Raw genomic sequence first — 12,663 nt, 5'->3', positions numbered from 1 at the left:
CGGCCCCAAGCTCCCCACCACACAGACTCACACTCCTCACACCGGGCACAAGCAGGCCTTGTGCCGGCTGCCTCCTCCCGCTCTCAGGAACGCAGCCTGGGCTGGGCAGCTCCGGGATTCCTGTTCTCGCAGCTTCTCTGCCTGGCTCCCCCTCCCCTCCCTACTCCGTGCTGCCCCTCCGCCTCCCTTTCTGCCCACCCACTCGCCTTTAATTAGAAATGCCAGGAGAGCGATTTGGGGCAAGTTTTTGCCAGAAAGACATTTCCCCCCAAGTAGGGGTGGAAGCTTAGAGAGGGGGAGAGACAGATTGGTTCTGGGGTGGGGAGGAGGGTTTCTAGGGGAGCAGGGAGCAGGGCCTGGTAGGGGAGCTGGGAGTGGGGATTCCAGAGACTGTGTGAATCAGACAGAGTGGGGCTGGACATGGATCGGGGACAGGTGGGGGTATGAGTGTGCCTGGGGGATGGCTGGGTGGGGGGGGGATGAGTGTGCCTGGGGGTGGGGGTAGGAGAGGAGCCCATGAGTGTGCCTGGGGGTGGGGGTAGGAGAGGAGCCCATGAGTGTGCCTGGGGGTGGGGGTAGGAGAGGAGCCCATGAGTGTGCCGTGTGTGGCTGACAGAGGGGGTGGGAAGCTGACAGGAGGGGCTAGGGCGTCTTGGCTCATGGTTGCGGGTCTGTGTGCCCAGGGCTTTGGGCAGCGTGTGTTACCTGTGCCCCCATAACATCAGAGGACCCGGGGCCCTGAACCATCCATCCTGGGGTAACCCAGAAAGGATGTCCCTCCCCCACCACTGTTGCCAGGGAGGCAGAAGGGGCCTCCCTCCCGAGGGAATCTCAGCTTCCGGAGCCCCATTCCTTATATGGCATTTTGCTTTTCTCTGCCTCTCCTGACTGCATAAGGCTGCCAGCACCCCTTCCATCCGCCACCGCCTCCTCCTTCTCCTTCCTTCCCCCTCCCCCTCCTCCTCCCTCCCCTCCTCCTTCTCCTCCTTCCCCTCCTCCTTCCTTCCCCTCCTCCTCCCTTCCCCTCCTCCTTCCTTCCCCTCCTCCTTCCTTCCCCTCCTCCTTCCTTCCCCCTCCTCCTTCCTTCCCCCTCCTCCCTCCTTCCCCTCCTCCTCCTTCTCCTTCCTTCCTCCTCCTCCCTCTCCTCCTCCCCCCAACCCTCTTCCATCCTCTCAGAAGTCTTGGAGCTTCTTGGTTCCCTCTGTGACCTCGAGGTTCAGGGATCAGTACCCTTCATCTCCTCCCCATGCACCCCCTCCACTGCCACCTTTCCCTGGAGGCATCACATGGAGAAATCTTGGGTCTCACCAAAGACGTGGGAGGGGGGCACCGGGCAGTCCTGTCCAGCCATCGCCACACTGGTGTCACACATCCGCACCCCTGCCGGGCCGGGGAGTCCGTCCCTCACACTCAGGAGGGGGGAGCGGCGCGGCGCCCGACCCGAGAGCCCCCAGGCAGCGGTGGGCAGGAGCCCGAGGCCACACCTGGGAACTCACACCTGACACCTGGGCGTGCTTGCACTCTCCGGGCACGGGGAAGCTCCCTGAAGCCTTCAGCTCCGGGGAGGGGTCTGCAGGGCCGTCGGGGGTCGCAGGGGCTCCTCCGTGGCTGAACGTCCGGCCACGCCGCCCGGGGCGGGCGCGGGGGCAGCGAGGGCCCCAGGAGGGCGGGGTCGAGGCCCCCCCCCCCCCCCGGCCCGCAGCGAGGACGGCGGCCGCGGAGCGCGCAGGCCCTGCGGGAGGGGCTCGCTCCCGACCTCCCTGCGCGCCCCGGGCCCCGCCCCTGCGCCCCGCCGCCCGCCGCGCTTTGGGGGGTCGCTGGGTCCCGGCACCGTCCCTCGCCCCGCAGGCCGAGCGCGCCGGGGAGGGGGCGCGGGAGCCCGCAGGCGATTAGTCACCCGGGCCGCCGGCGCGTGCAGGGGGTGGGTCCTGCCCGGGCGCCGGGCGCGGGCGGGCGCGGGGGGCGGGGCGCGCGGGGCGGGGAGCCGGGCCGGGGCCAATGGGAGTGGGGGCTCGGCGAGGGGCCGCCCACGGCCGCGCTGCCGCATAAAGAGCCGGCGGCCGCGGCAGGGCGCAGAGCTCGGCGCCGCGGCTCTCGGCTCCTGCGGGCTGCTCCGCTCCTCCGCTCCTTCGCGCTGCTCCGCGCTGCTCCGCGCTGCTCCCCGCTCCCCGCTGCTCCCCGCTCCTCCGCGCTCCTCCGCGCCCCTCCGCTGCCGCAGCGCCGCGGGCACCGAAGGGACCGCCCCGGCTCCACCGCAGCCCGCCCGGGAGCCCTTCGCAGCCGTTTCCCGCCCGTCCGAGCGCCCGGCCACCTGCGCACAGATGGAGCTGGACCACATGACGAGCGGCGGCCTCCACGCCTACCCCGGGCCGCGGGGCGGGCCGGCGGCCAAGCCCAACGTGATCCTGCAGATCGGTAAGTGCCGGGCCGAGATGCTGGAGCACGTGCGCAGGACCCACCGGCACCTACTGACCGAGGTGTCCAAGCAGGTGGAGCGGGAGCTGAAGGGGTTGCACAGGTCGGTGGGGAAGCTGGAGAGCAACCTGGACGGCTACGTGCCCAGCGGCGACTCGCAGCGCTGGAGGAAGTCCATCAAGGCCTGCCTGTGCCGCTGCCAGGAGACCATCGCCAACCTGGAGCGCTGGGTCAAGCGGGAGATGCACGTGTGGCGGGAGGTCTTCTACCGGCTGGAGAGGTGGGCCGACCGCCTGGAGTCCATGGGCGGCAAGTACCCCGTGGGCAACGAGCCGGCCCGCCACACCGTCTCGGTGGGCGTCGGGGGGCCCGAGGGCTACTGCCAGGAGGCCGACGGCTACGACTACACCGTCAGCCCCTACGCCATCACCCCGCCTCCCGCAGCCGGGGAGCTGCCCGGCCAGGAGCCCTCTGAGGCCCAGCAGTACCCGCCCTGGGGGCCGGGTGAGGACGGGCAGCCGAGCCCCGGTGTGGACACGCAGATCTTCGAGGATCCCAGGGAGTTCCTCAGCCACCTGGAGGAGTACCTGCGACAGGTGGGCGGCTCCGAGGAGTACTGGCTGTCACAGATCCAGAACCACATGAACGGGCCGGCCAAGAAGTGGTGGGAGTTCAAGCAGGGCTCCGTGAAGAACTGGGTGGAGTTCAAGAAAGAGTTCCTGCAGTACAGCGAGGGCACGCTGTCCCGGGAGGCCATCCAGCGCGAGCTGGACCTGCCGCAGAAGCAGGGGGAGCCCCTGGACCAGTTCCTGTGGCGCAAGCGGGACCTGTACCAGACGCTCTACGTGGACGCCGAGGAGGAGGAGATCATCCAGTACGTGGTGGGCACCCTGCAGCCCAAACTCAAGCGCTTCCTGCGCCACCCGCTGCCCAAGACCCTGGAGCAGCTCATCCAGAGGGGCATGGAAGTGCAGGACGGCCTGGAGCAGGCGGCGGAGCCCGCGGGCCCCCGCCTCCCCGCCGAGGACGAGGCCGAGGCCCTCACGCCAGCCCTCACCAACGAGTCTGTAGCCAGTGACCGGACCCAGCCCGAATAGAGGCCAGCCCGGGCCCCAGCTGCCCACCACACCCCACCTGTGGCCTTTGCCGACCAGGACTTTGAAGCTGGGCTGACTCCTGCACGGGGGAGCCCCTCATCCTCATCCGGCTGGGCCCCCCACCTCAGCCTCCCAGCCTCACACAGACACATGTCATCCAGCTGTGGGCACAATCCCCCAAACGCCGAAGGGCCGCGGGCCCCCGGCCCCCTCCCTCTGTCTGTCTCTCCTGGCCTCTGACCCCACCCCGCACACCCTCAGGCCACGACCGGACCTCCCAGCTTCGTTATTCTGCTCAACGCCCAGGCCCTCTGGGCACTCAGGAATCAAGTGTGTCCAGATGGCGCAGGCCAGTGAGCACCACGCCCAGGGGACACCCCAGAACAGAAGCTGAGACAGCACCACGGGAACCTTGGCTTCGGGGCGCCGCCTCCTCCTGGCAGTTGCTGCCGCCGGCTGGCGCTCTATCGCCGCCGCCCAGGGCATCCGGCCAGCCTCAGGCAGCGCGGCTCCCTCCTGCTGGCCCCGAGCCGCAGCCTCGGCCGGAGCCGGAGCCGGAGCCGGAGCCGGAGCCGCAGACGCAGCAGCACCGCAGCCTCCACAGACCTGGCGTCCTGGTGCCTTCTGGCCCCTCAGGTGAGGCTCTGCCTGAGCACGGCCGCCAGGGGGCAATGCGGGGCAGGGAGGGCCCCGGGCCAGGTCCGCTCTCCAGGTGGAGAGCTCTTCCCCCCCGCCCAGAGGCATCCCCGGCAGGTTAGCTGCAGGGATGGGGGGGCTGCAGGGATGGGGAGTGGTGGGGGGAGCAAGACCCCAGGTTTCAGGGAGAAGGGCTGGGCTGGGTGCAGCTCTCACATGACCCCGTGCGCTCTCTCTCTCCTCAGCACCAGTGATTCACACCAGCCTGGAAAAGGATGGGCTGGGCGCGATGACTCACCCCCGGCAGGCGGAGGGTCCCACAGGGCCCCAGTCCTCAAACTCAGCTGAGGAGCCAGGAGGGTGACGACAGGTACGTGGCCGTCTCTCCACAGAGACCCTAACCCTCAGCTGGCCCCCCTGCTCCCCCAGGATCCCAGCCCCCCGCCAATGCACACAGCGCTCGGCCCGGGCAAGCCAAGAGGCGGCCCATCACGGGGGCCACAGCCCATCACGCCCGCCCCACAGCCTTCCCATGCGGCCCCTCCCGCCTCCGGCATGGCCCATGGCCCTGACCCCCCTGACCTCCTCGCGTCTTTCCCTCAGGTCTCAGGCTCCCACAGAGCCTTTGCTGCTGTGCCTGGAGCTGCCCCCCTCCTCCTGCGAGCTGCCTGCGCCGAGGAGACGAGGGGATGTTGAGGTCGGCGAGAGGGTGGGCCCGGCAGCGGGCTGCTGACGAAGACGGGCCAGCGTGAGGGCCGGGGCTGCCACGAGGCCTGCCCCGCTGGCCACCAGCCCGCCCGCCCGCCCCCAGGGCCACTGCAGCTGGCGTCGGGGTCTGCTCCTTGGGCCCCATCTCGCTCCAGCCCAGGACCCCCGCCACCTGAATGGTGGCCGCCCCCTCCTGCCAGAGCTTTCCAGGAGCTCTGAGGCTGAGGCCACAGCTCCGGCCCCACCCGCAGCCCCAGGCCCCCCCGCCCCAGGAGATTGCAGGAGCCTCGCACCTGGGGCTTAGCAGGCTCTCTGCCAGGCCCCGCCGAGCCCCGGGCACGGACCCCCACCCCTCCCGGCACCCAACCCCGGTGCTGGCCGGCCACTCGTGTCTGCGGCCCGAGCAGGCCCTGGCTGGGGGTTCTCGTTTCTGCCTGCCCAGAGGGGGTTCCCAGATTCCGGGTGACTGTCAACCCCTCCATCCTGCACCCCTGCCAGCCTCCCCCCTAGATTTTATTTTTGCACATAAGCCATAACCCATACTCACAGGCTGGCATAGGCTGCAGGGAGGCCTCGGTTCCTTAAGACGGTGGCCGATTCCCCCCTCCCCCCCGGTCCCCAGCGGGTCAGGCCAGGCTGTGTGTACCCTTGCCACCTTACCTGAAGACAGACTCTTTTGTAAGATTTTGTTAATAAAACAATGAAACTTCTCGGCGTGTGCTGCTGTCTGTCTGCTGGTGTGGGGTGACTGGCATGGAGCTGCAGAGGGAGGCAGCTTGGGGTGGTGGGCCCCTGGAAGCCCCGTGAGTACTGACTGCAAGGTCTTGGGGGCCTGGGGAGCACAGCCCCATCACCCCACAGGCCAGTTGGTTGGGGTCCTGGATCCTCGGGGTAGAAGGGCCTTCGGGGCTCCCCTCATGGAAGCCAGTGCCCCGTGGCCTCCTGGCCTGAGCCAGGCGGCACTGGGAGAGACGGATGGAGACCTTCCGGCTGCGCTGAGGATGGCCCCCCAACATCTCCCACCCGCTGCCTGCTGGGGTGCAAGGGTGTCCTGAGAGCTCCGAGGGCTTCTGCCTGGGGGTCTTCTCTGGCCTTGAGCCCTGGAGACCCAGGCAAGGCAAGATCCCCGCTGGGAGGTGACCCTGACGAGTCCTGGGGCATAAGCTCGTTCTTCCCAAGACTGTTTCCTCATCTGCCAAATGAGCAAACCGTCACTAGTATAAATCCACGTGTGGGTCCAAGGACCGAGAGAAGAGGGCCATCTCGTGCCCAGTGGGTGGCCGGCCTCATCTGCTTCCGTGGGGCCGCAAGGGCCGGGAGAGGGGAGAGCTAGCCCGGAGGGGGCTCGAACCGCTGGACCAGCCAGTGTTCCAGGAGAAGCAGGCCCAGTGGAGACGGACAGTGAGCCGTTGGTCACAGGGAGCTTGCTTGCTCAGTGGTGGGGCAGTTCCCCTGGCGGGGAACCCCGGGGTCAGGAGGAGCTGCTGTGGGATCTCTTCTTCCCGGGCAAGGACGGCTCAGCTCCGCAGTTAGGCACATTGGCTGATTAAGCCAGGCCCACCCAAATGCCCTCGGGGATCTTCCTTACTGAAAGTCCACTGACTATGGGCTTCAGTGACACCTGCCAGAGGCCTTCCAAGCAATGTCTACATTAGGGTTCGACTGAATGCCTGGGGACGGTCCCCTAGCGAGGCCGACGTGTCCAACTGACCAATACAAGTGCCGCAGTCACGGGCAGTGCTCGTCACCTACCCAGCTCGGGTCCTCCCCTCCAGAGGGGCTGCCCTGCTCCATGGGGTGCGGGGCCAGGTGGCGAGGCCAGGTGTAGGCAGTGCGAGTCCAGCCCAGGCTGGGGAGGTGCTGCTCCTCCTGCTGGAGCCTCTCTGCAGGGTCACGGCGTAGGGCGGGGGCTGCGGGGCACAGGAGGAGGCCTGCGGAGGCAGGAAGGGAGCCGGAGCAGAAAGAAACACCTGCCACGAGGAAATGTCGTCACCCTCCGCGTGGAGGGGGCTGGCGGCCCTGAGCCAGGGGCTCCGTGGTGAAAAGGAGCCTCTTCCCTATTCTTCCCTTTTATGTCTTTTCAATAATGGAAGCTTGGAAAGAATGGGGAAAGGAAGTTGACAGGAACTGGAGGCTGGGGCCCCGTGGCGATGCCTGAGAGGCAGTGATTCCTCCTGGAGAAATACTACAGCTCGCATCAAAGGCTGGAAGCTGTAGGAGCTTTTTCTTTTTAATAATAAAAAAGTTACTCCCTGTAATTGGATGATGGTGAGACAGGCTAACTGAGCACTTGGAGAATTGGAGACGCTGCCTCTGTGTCCTAGAGGAGGGCAGGGGCCGAGCGGGGCAGGGTGGGGTGGAGGGGCCCAGACCCAGCCAAGCCCCGAAACAGGATGCGCCCCCTCCCCCAGGCCACCTCACCCCTCCCCATCCCGCCCATGCGCATTGCGGACCACCCCGCCTCCTCTCTTGCCTAGTGCGTGGGGAAACTGAGGCACAGGGAGGGGCCCTGCTTGCCTCCCTTGGAAGCTGGACTGGAGATGGGGCGTCCGGAAGCCCGAGGGGCTCACCTTGCAGACCCAGCTGGGTGCAGGGCTGCCAAGGATGAGGCTCAAGCCCCAGGGCTGCCGCTTCTATAAAACCACATCTGCCCGAGAGCTGGCCCAGGGTCCGCGGGCAGGGCGCCAGGCTGGGTGGGCGCTCGGGCTGCTACTCCGGTCGTCCCTTGGAGGCTCGGCTGAGATGGAGGCCTTGCTTGTCCCACGAATGTGCTCTTGGGGGTGGGCCCTCAGCCTGGTGCTGGGGAGACTGCAGCACCCCGCAAGGGCCGGCCCGGAACCCAGCTTGGAAGTTGCGCGAATCAGCGCGGGGCCAAGCCGCGTGACAAAGAGGCCCACAAACATACACGTGTGGTGGGTGCCGGGCCCGTGTTTATCCAGACCTTCCAAAGCCCCTGGCTGTGTCCTCTGAGGCCAGAGGGAAGGCAAAGGACCAGGAAGGGCGTACCCCAGTCTTGGGCCCTGTAGGCCCAGGGAGGAGGCCCCACGCTGCCACGGGCACCTGCACAGGGACCGCAATCACAGCTCCACGTATGGCGGCGAGCAGGAGGGAGGCAGGGAGGGCTTCCGTGGACAGCCCGAGGGCAGAAGGCCACGTGGAAAATCGTTTGGAGGGATGTGAACTTCACCCTGCCCCAGGGAGGCCCGGCCTCCGCCCTTGGCTGCGGGGGGGCGGGGGGGGCTCGCCTGCCGAGCCCGTGGACACCCTGAGTCCGGTGTCTTTGCTTCCCTGGGGCTCTGGGCTGCACGGCATGGGCTCGGCCTCCCGAGGGGCTGGACGCTGAGGTCAGCCACGTGGGCAGCCAACCAGGTCCACGCAAGGGAAGCCCCATGAAGACCTGGGACACCGGGACTGGGGGCTCCCCGGGCGGCCACACTGGTGCGCGCTGCCACCGTGCCGCCAGGGGAACCCACGCTGCCCACGACTCCGTGGGGAGAGGGCGGTCCGGACCCTGCGGGGCCCTGCCTGGGGCGCCCTTCCCCTGGGTGCTGGGGGTCTGGGTCCTCTCCCTGCGGTATGCCGTCACCCTGAGCACGACGGCTCCGTGAGCTCCTGGGGGCCCTTCTAGAGAATCAGCGAGCCCCACAGGGTCTCGGGGACCCCAGACTGCAGCTGGCATGACCAGTGAGGGTGGTCTCGAGGATTGTTCCCAGGTGATATAACGTCACAGGTGACACGACTCTTCCTAGCCTGTAAGAGACTAACTCCAGGGGCTTTAGGATTAACATAGACATTTAACAAAATCAAACTTAAAATATTACCATTTTTGTTAAGAATTTGTATGTGTTTCATATTTTGACCTTTTTCACACTGGAGAGAATTTGGCTGATTGAAGTAACGGAGAAGCTCATGATGCCGATGTGAAGTGTCTAACTGGTCCACTGGTGTGGGTTTGTGACTTTAGGTAGAAATCACGTAAAAATTTTATGTACAGTGTTGGAACATTGGAAAGAGCTTAAGAATCACCATATTTTTTTATCCTAATTTATTGAATTTATAAACATTTTTAAGTACTTGGAAATTTCACAAAGTTTGACAAAGTAGATTCCGTGCGGAATATGTTGATTTAATGAGTGTAGTTGAAAAGGCTTGAGGACATCAGTGGGACCAAACATTATTTTAAAGTCCCCTTCAACCGGCTACGGAGAGAGTGTAGAACCGCGGGTGTCCCTCAGAGTTTGAAGGGAAGGGTCCTCTGGGGGGCTCAGCGGTGGAGCGCCTGCCTCTGGCCGGGGGCGTGACCCCGGGGTCCTGGGATCGAGTCCCACATCGCGCTCCCTGAAGGGAGCCTGCTTCTCCCTCTGCATATGTCTCTGCCTCTCTCTGTGTCTCTCATGAATAAATAAATAAAATCTTAAAAAAAAAAAAGAATCTGAAGAGACGAGGCCTGGGGACTTGTCACGTGGAGCTCCAGCACCCATTTAAAGGAGGAAGTGGCTTCTGAGCCCCTGGTCCTGGGCGCAGCCGAGCACAGCTGAGCTCCCTCCAAGGGTGCTGCCTCCCCTGAGCTCAGAGCTCCGGGTCCCTTGAGGGCCTGGGGACCCCGTCCAGCTGAGCTCTCCTGTCCCAATGCCCCGCCCCTGACTCGCCTCGCATTCTGCTCCCACCTAGGCTCCTCCTCCCCCTCCTCTCCTCTTCCCTTTGGCCTTTTGGGGGCAGTCTCTGGGTCCCTGTTGTCTCTGTCTCCACGCATCTCTGTCTCTCTCTCCTTCATGACAAGTTTCCCCATGACAGGCCCCCCCCAGGAGGGATCCCCAGGACGGCCCCCCAGGATGAGCCCCCCAGGATGGCTCCCCCAGGACAGGCTCCCGCATGACAGGTTCCCCAGGAGGGCTCCCCCAGGATGGGCCCCCCAGGACGGCTCCCCTCAGGATAGGCTCCCCAAGGACGGCCCCCCCAGGACGGGCTTCCTTCCAGGGCCCCATCTTCCCAACCTGGGAGTGGAGGCACAGGGAGGTGCAAGGATGTGCCCAAGGTTGCGGGTGTACCAGCCAGATGCCTGGTCGCCTGCCTACTGCCTGGAAGATGCTGGAACTAATGGCCGCACTGCAGGGGTGCTTCTGAGACCCCCTCACTGCAGCTGCCTCGGAGGGCCTGCTGGGAACACGCTCTTCTCCACAACAGCAAAGGGAAAGGTGGGTGCTGAGGACGGTGGTTCTGCTGTGGGCGTGGCAGGCCTGCAGGACCAGTGTCCCCAGGGCCCCGCCTGCAGGGACCTCGAGTGCAGACCAGCCTGACCTTGAGGCTCCCATGCTTTTCTGTCCTCCCTGCCGGAGGCCCCAGAGCAGGAGCCCCAGACCCTCCTGCACACCCAGCACCCCACCACCACGCTGTGGCTCTCCCAGCCAGCACCCGACTTTCCGGTTCCGGAGGCCAGGCTGAACCAGCCTCCCAGGCTGGAGGCCCCACCTGGCCCTCGGGGAGCACTCGCCCCGCCATGCGCCTTGGAGTCTGGGCGCCCCCCTGGCCGCCTGTCCAGACGGGGGGGGGCTGAGGTCCAGGGGCAGCGGTCATCAGGTGAGTCCAGGGCCAGCTCGGGCCCAGCCTCTCAGCAGGGTGGAAGCAGGCGGCAGCAGCCGATGTTCCTTCCTGGGTGGGCCCCACTCTTGCCCTCACGCCTCTCCTGCCCCCTTAGCCACGCCAAACCCTCCCTCCAGACGGCCAGATGCCCCAGGAGCTGGCGCGGGCCACCCTGGAGCACCCAGGTGATGTCAGCGCGGCCTGAGGGCGGGGCTGAAGCCGGATGCAGGCCGGGGTGGCCCTTCCAGCAGCACAGTCCCTGCAGGTGGGGTCCGCTCCCCTGAACCCCCCAGAGGCCCCGCGGCTGCCAGCCCATCCGCTCTTTTCTCTGTGCCCATGAGTCCCCGTCCATGGACGCTGCACGGAAGATACCCTGGGCCTGGCCCCCCAGTCCCGGCTCACAGTGGCCCCCAAGGCCCAGCTGGGAGCCCAGGAAGGGCCCGGACACCCCCACCCCAGCTCCCCGGCCCTGCCCAGCCTCCCCGCTCAGCCCCACTCCCGGCCAAGCTGGCTCAGGTGCCTGTTTCTTCTGTGACTACAGCCGCACTCCTAGAGCCGCCCCCCAGGAGCCGTCTCCCCACGCCCCCTCCCTGGAGCCGCCCCCCAGCCTGCCCCCTCCTCTCCCCAGAGGCCAGCACCCCGCCTGAATCCCACACTCAGGGCGCACTCCTCCTCCAGGGTGGGGTCTGGGATGGCAGCTCCTTGCCTCTGTGTGGGTCTTCGCTCTTCCTGGGGTTTGGGTGGCTCCCTGCCCCTGCCCCTGCCCTGCCCTCTACTCCCTGCCCCTGCCTCGCCCCGCCCCTGCTCTCCTGCCAGCCCCCACCAATGTGTAAGCCACACTCCTGCCGCCGAGGCCCCGTCAGTCCTACACGCGGCCCACGGCCTCTGCTTCCATGTCCATGTCTGTTTGTGCTGATTCCCCCCAGACCCTCTTCCTGGAATCCAGACGTTTATGAAACAAAACTGCTGAGCAGGAAGGCCCTGCTCCCCGACTCCCTGCGGCCTCCTCTGGCCTCCCCCGGGGGGCCTCAGCTCTGACCCCTCTCCCTGCCCCACGGGGTCCCAAGGTGCGGCTCACCCCACCCCCTGCCACCCCCGCCACTAGCCCTCCTCCTCTCCCTCCAGCCTCCTCTGGCCCCTCCAGTCCTGCGAGCAGCCCGCCCTGTCCTTCCAGAACCCCCTAGAAGCAGCCCTCCTCCCCCGTCCTCCCCACAGGCCCCACCCTCTGCCTGGCTCCTGGCTGTTTCCCGCTGCCCACCTCTGTCCACCTGGAAGTGCTCCAGGGTGCCTCCTCCCTCTGACCAGCCTGTGTGCAGGAGCCCTGGGCCCTGGCACCGGCTGCCTCGGTTCAGCCCTGGCAAGGGCAGGGGTGCCGGGTGTCCCTCCCCGAGCCCCTTTCCCCAAGGGCCCGTCCCCCCAGCTGGGCTCAGACCATGGGAGGACCTGCGGAGGCCGCAGGGTGCCAGGCGCTGTCCCTCTGAGCCGCGGGCCCAGGCAGAGCAGGGTGGGGGGCCCGGGGGAGGGAGGCCTGGGCAGCGCTGTTCCCCCAGACAGCGGCACCCTGAGGAGGGGGTGTGCGCCCCCCGAGGGGTGGGGGAGGCCTGGAGGGGGGTCAGAGCAGGGCCCCGTGAGGGCCGCCTCCCTGCTTGCCTCTCCGCGGGTCTCACCAGGCGGGGAATGGCCATCGCTCCCCAGACCTCTCCTCCTCCCCTGACGCCCTGCTCTCTGGCCCCCCATGGACACCACCCTCCACCCCTACCCTTGCCATGGCCTCTGTGGGCCCCCGGCCCCCCAGTCCCTGCACCTGCTTGGTGCTTGCTGAACACAGACCCAGCCACGCCCTCTGTGCCCGGCGGTGGGGGCTCCTGGGGGCTCTGGGCTCCCCTGCTCCTGCTGGCTCATCTGGCGTCCTCTGCGGCAGGAGTCTGGGCTGTGAAGGAGGCTATTTTTAGCCTGTTATCCCGTAACTATCTTGCCTCTGTTTCGCCCTGTGCTTGGTACGGCTCTGCCAGAGAGCGTCAGTCTGCGCCCGCTCGGGGGAGCCGTCCAAAGTACGCGAAGAATGAAGAGCCACCCTGGAGCAGGTGGGCGTCAGCCTGGTGGTAAGAGAACACCCCGGGGGCGTCCTGGCCACTGCAGAGACACCGGCCCCACCCACGGAGGCCGGGAGGGCCTAGGGCGCCGGCCGCAGGGTGGCTGGGGTTCTGGACCGTGGGCCCCGCCTGTG

The 12,663-nt window shown here is 66.8% G+C and overlaps 1 protein-coding gene across 1 annotated transcript; it reads left to right on the top strand.

The window, feature by feature from the left end:
- Positions 1 to 2,102: 2,102 nt before the first annotated feature.
- ARC (activity regulated cytoskeleton associated protein) lies at positions 2,103 to 5,566 on the top strand. Its single transcript, XM_038555098.1, has 3 exons — positions 2,103 to 4,148; positions 4,394 to 4,518; positions 4,752 to 5,566. Exon 1 carries the CDS (start codon positions 2,322 to 2,324, stop codon positions 3,510 to 3,512), a length of 1,191 nt encoding a protein of 396 aa, XP_038411026.1. The 5' UTR covers positions 2,103 to 2,321; the 3' UTR covers positions 3,513 to 4,148; positions 4,394 to 4,518; positions 4,752 to 5,566.
- Positions 5,567 to 12,663: the final 7,097 nt, after the last annotated feature.

This window comes from Canis lupus, chromosome 13 (genome assembly GCF_011100685.1).
Source record: "Canis lupus familiaris isolate Mischka breed German Shepherd chromosome 13, alternate assembly UU_Cfam_GSD_1.0, whole genome shotgun sequence".
NCBI classification, from domain to species: Eukaryota; Metazoa; Chordata; class Mammalia; order Carnivora; family Canidae; genus Canis; species Canis lupus.
The sequence above is the reverse complement of the archived record's forward strand: the minus strand, read 5'-3'. Positions and strand labels throughout refer to the sequence as shown.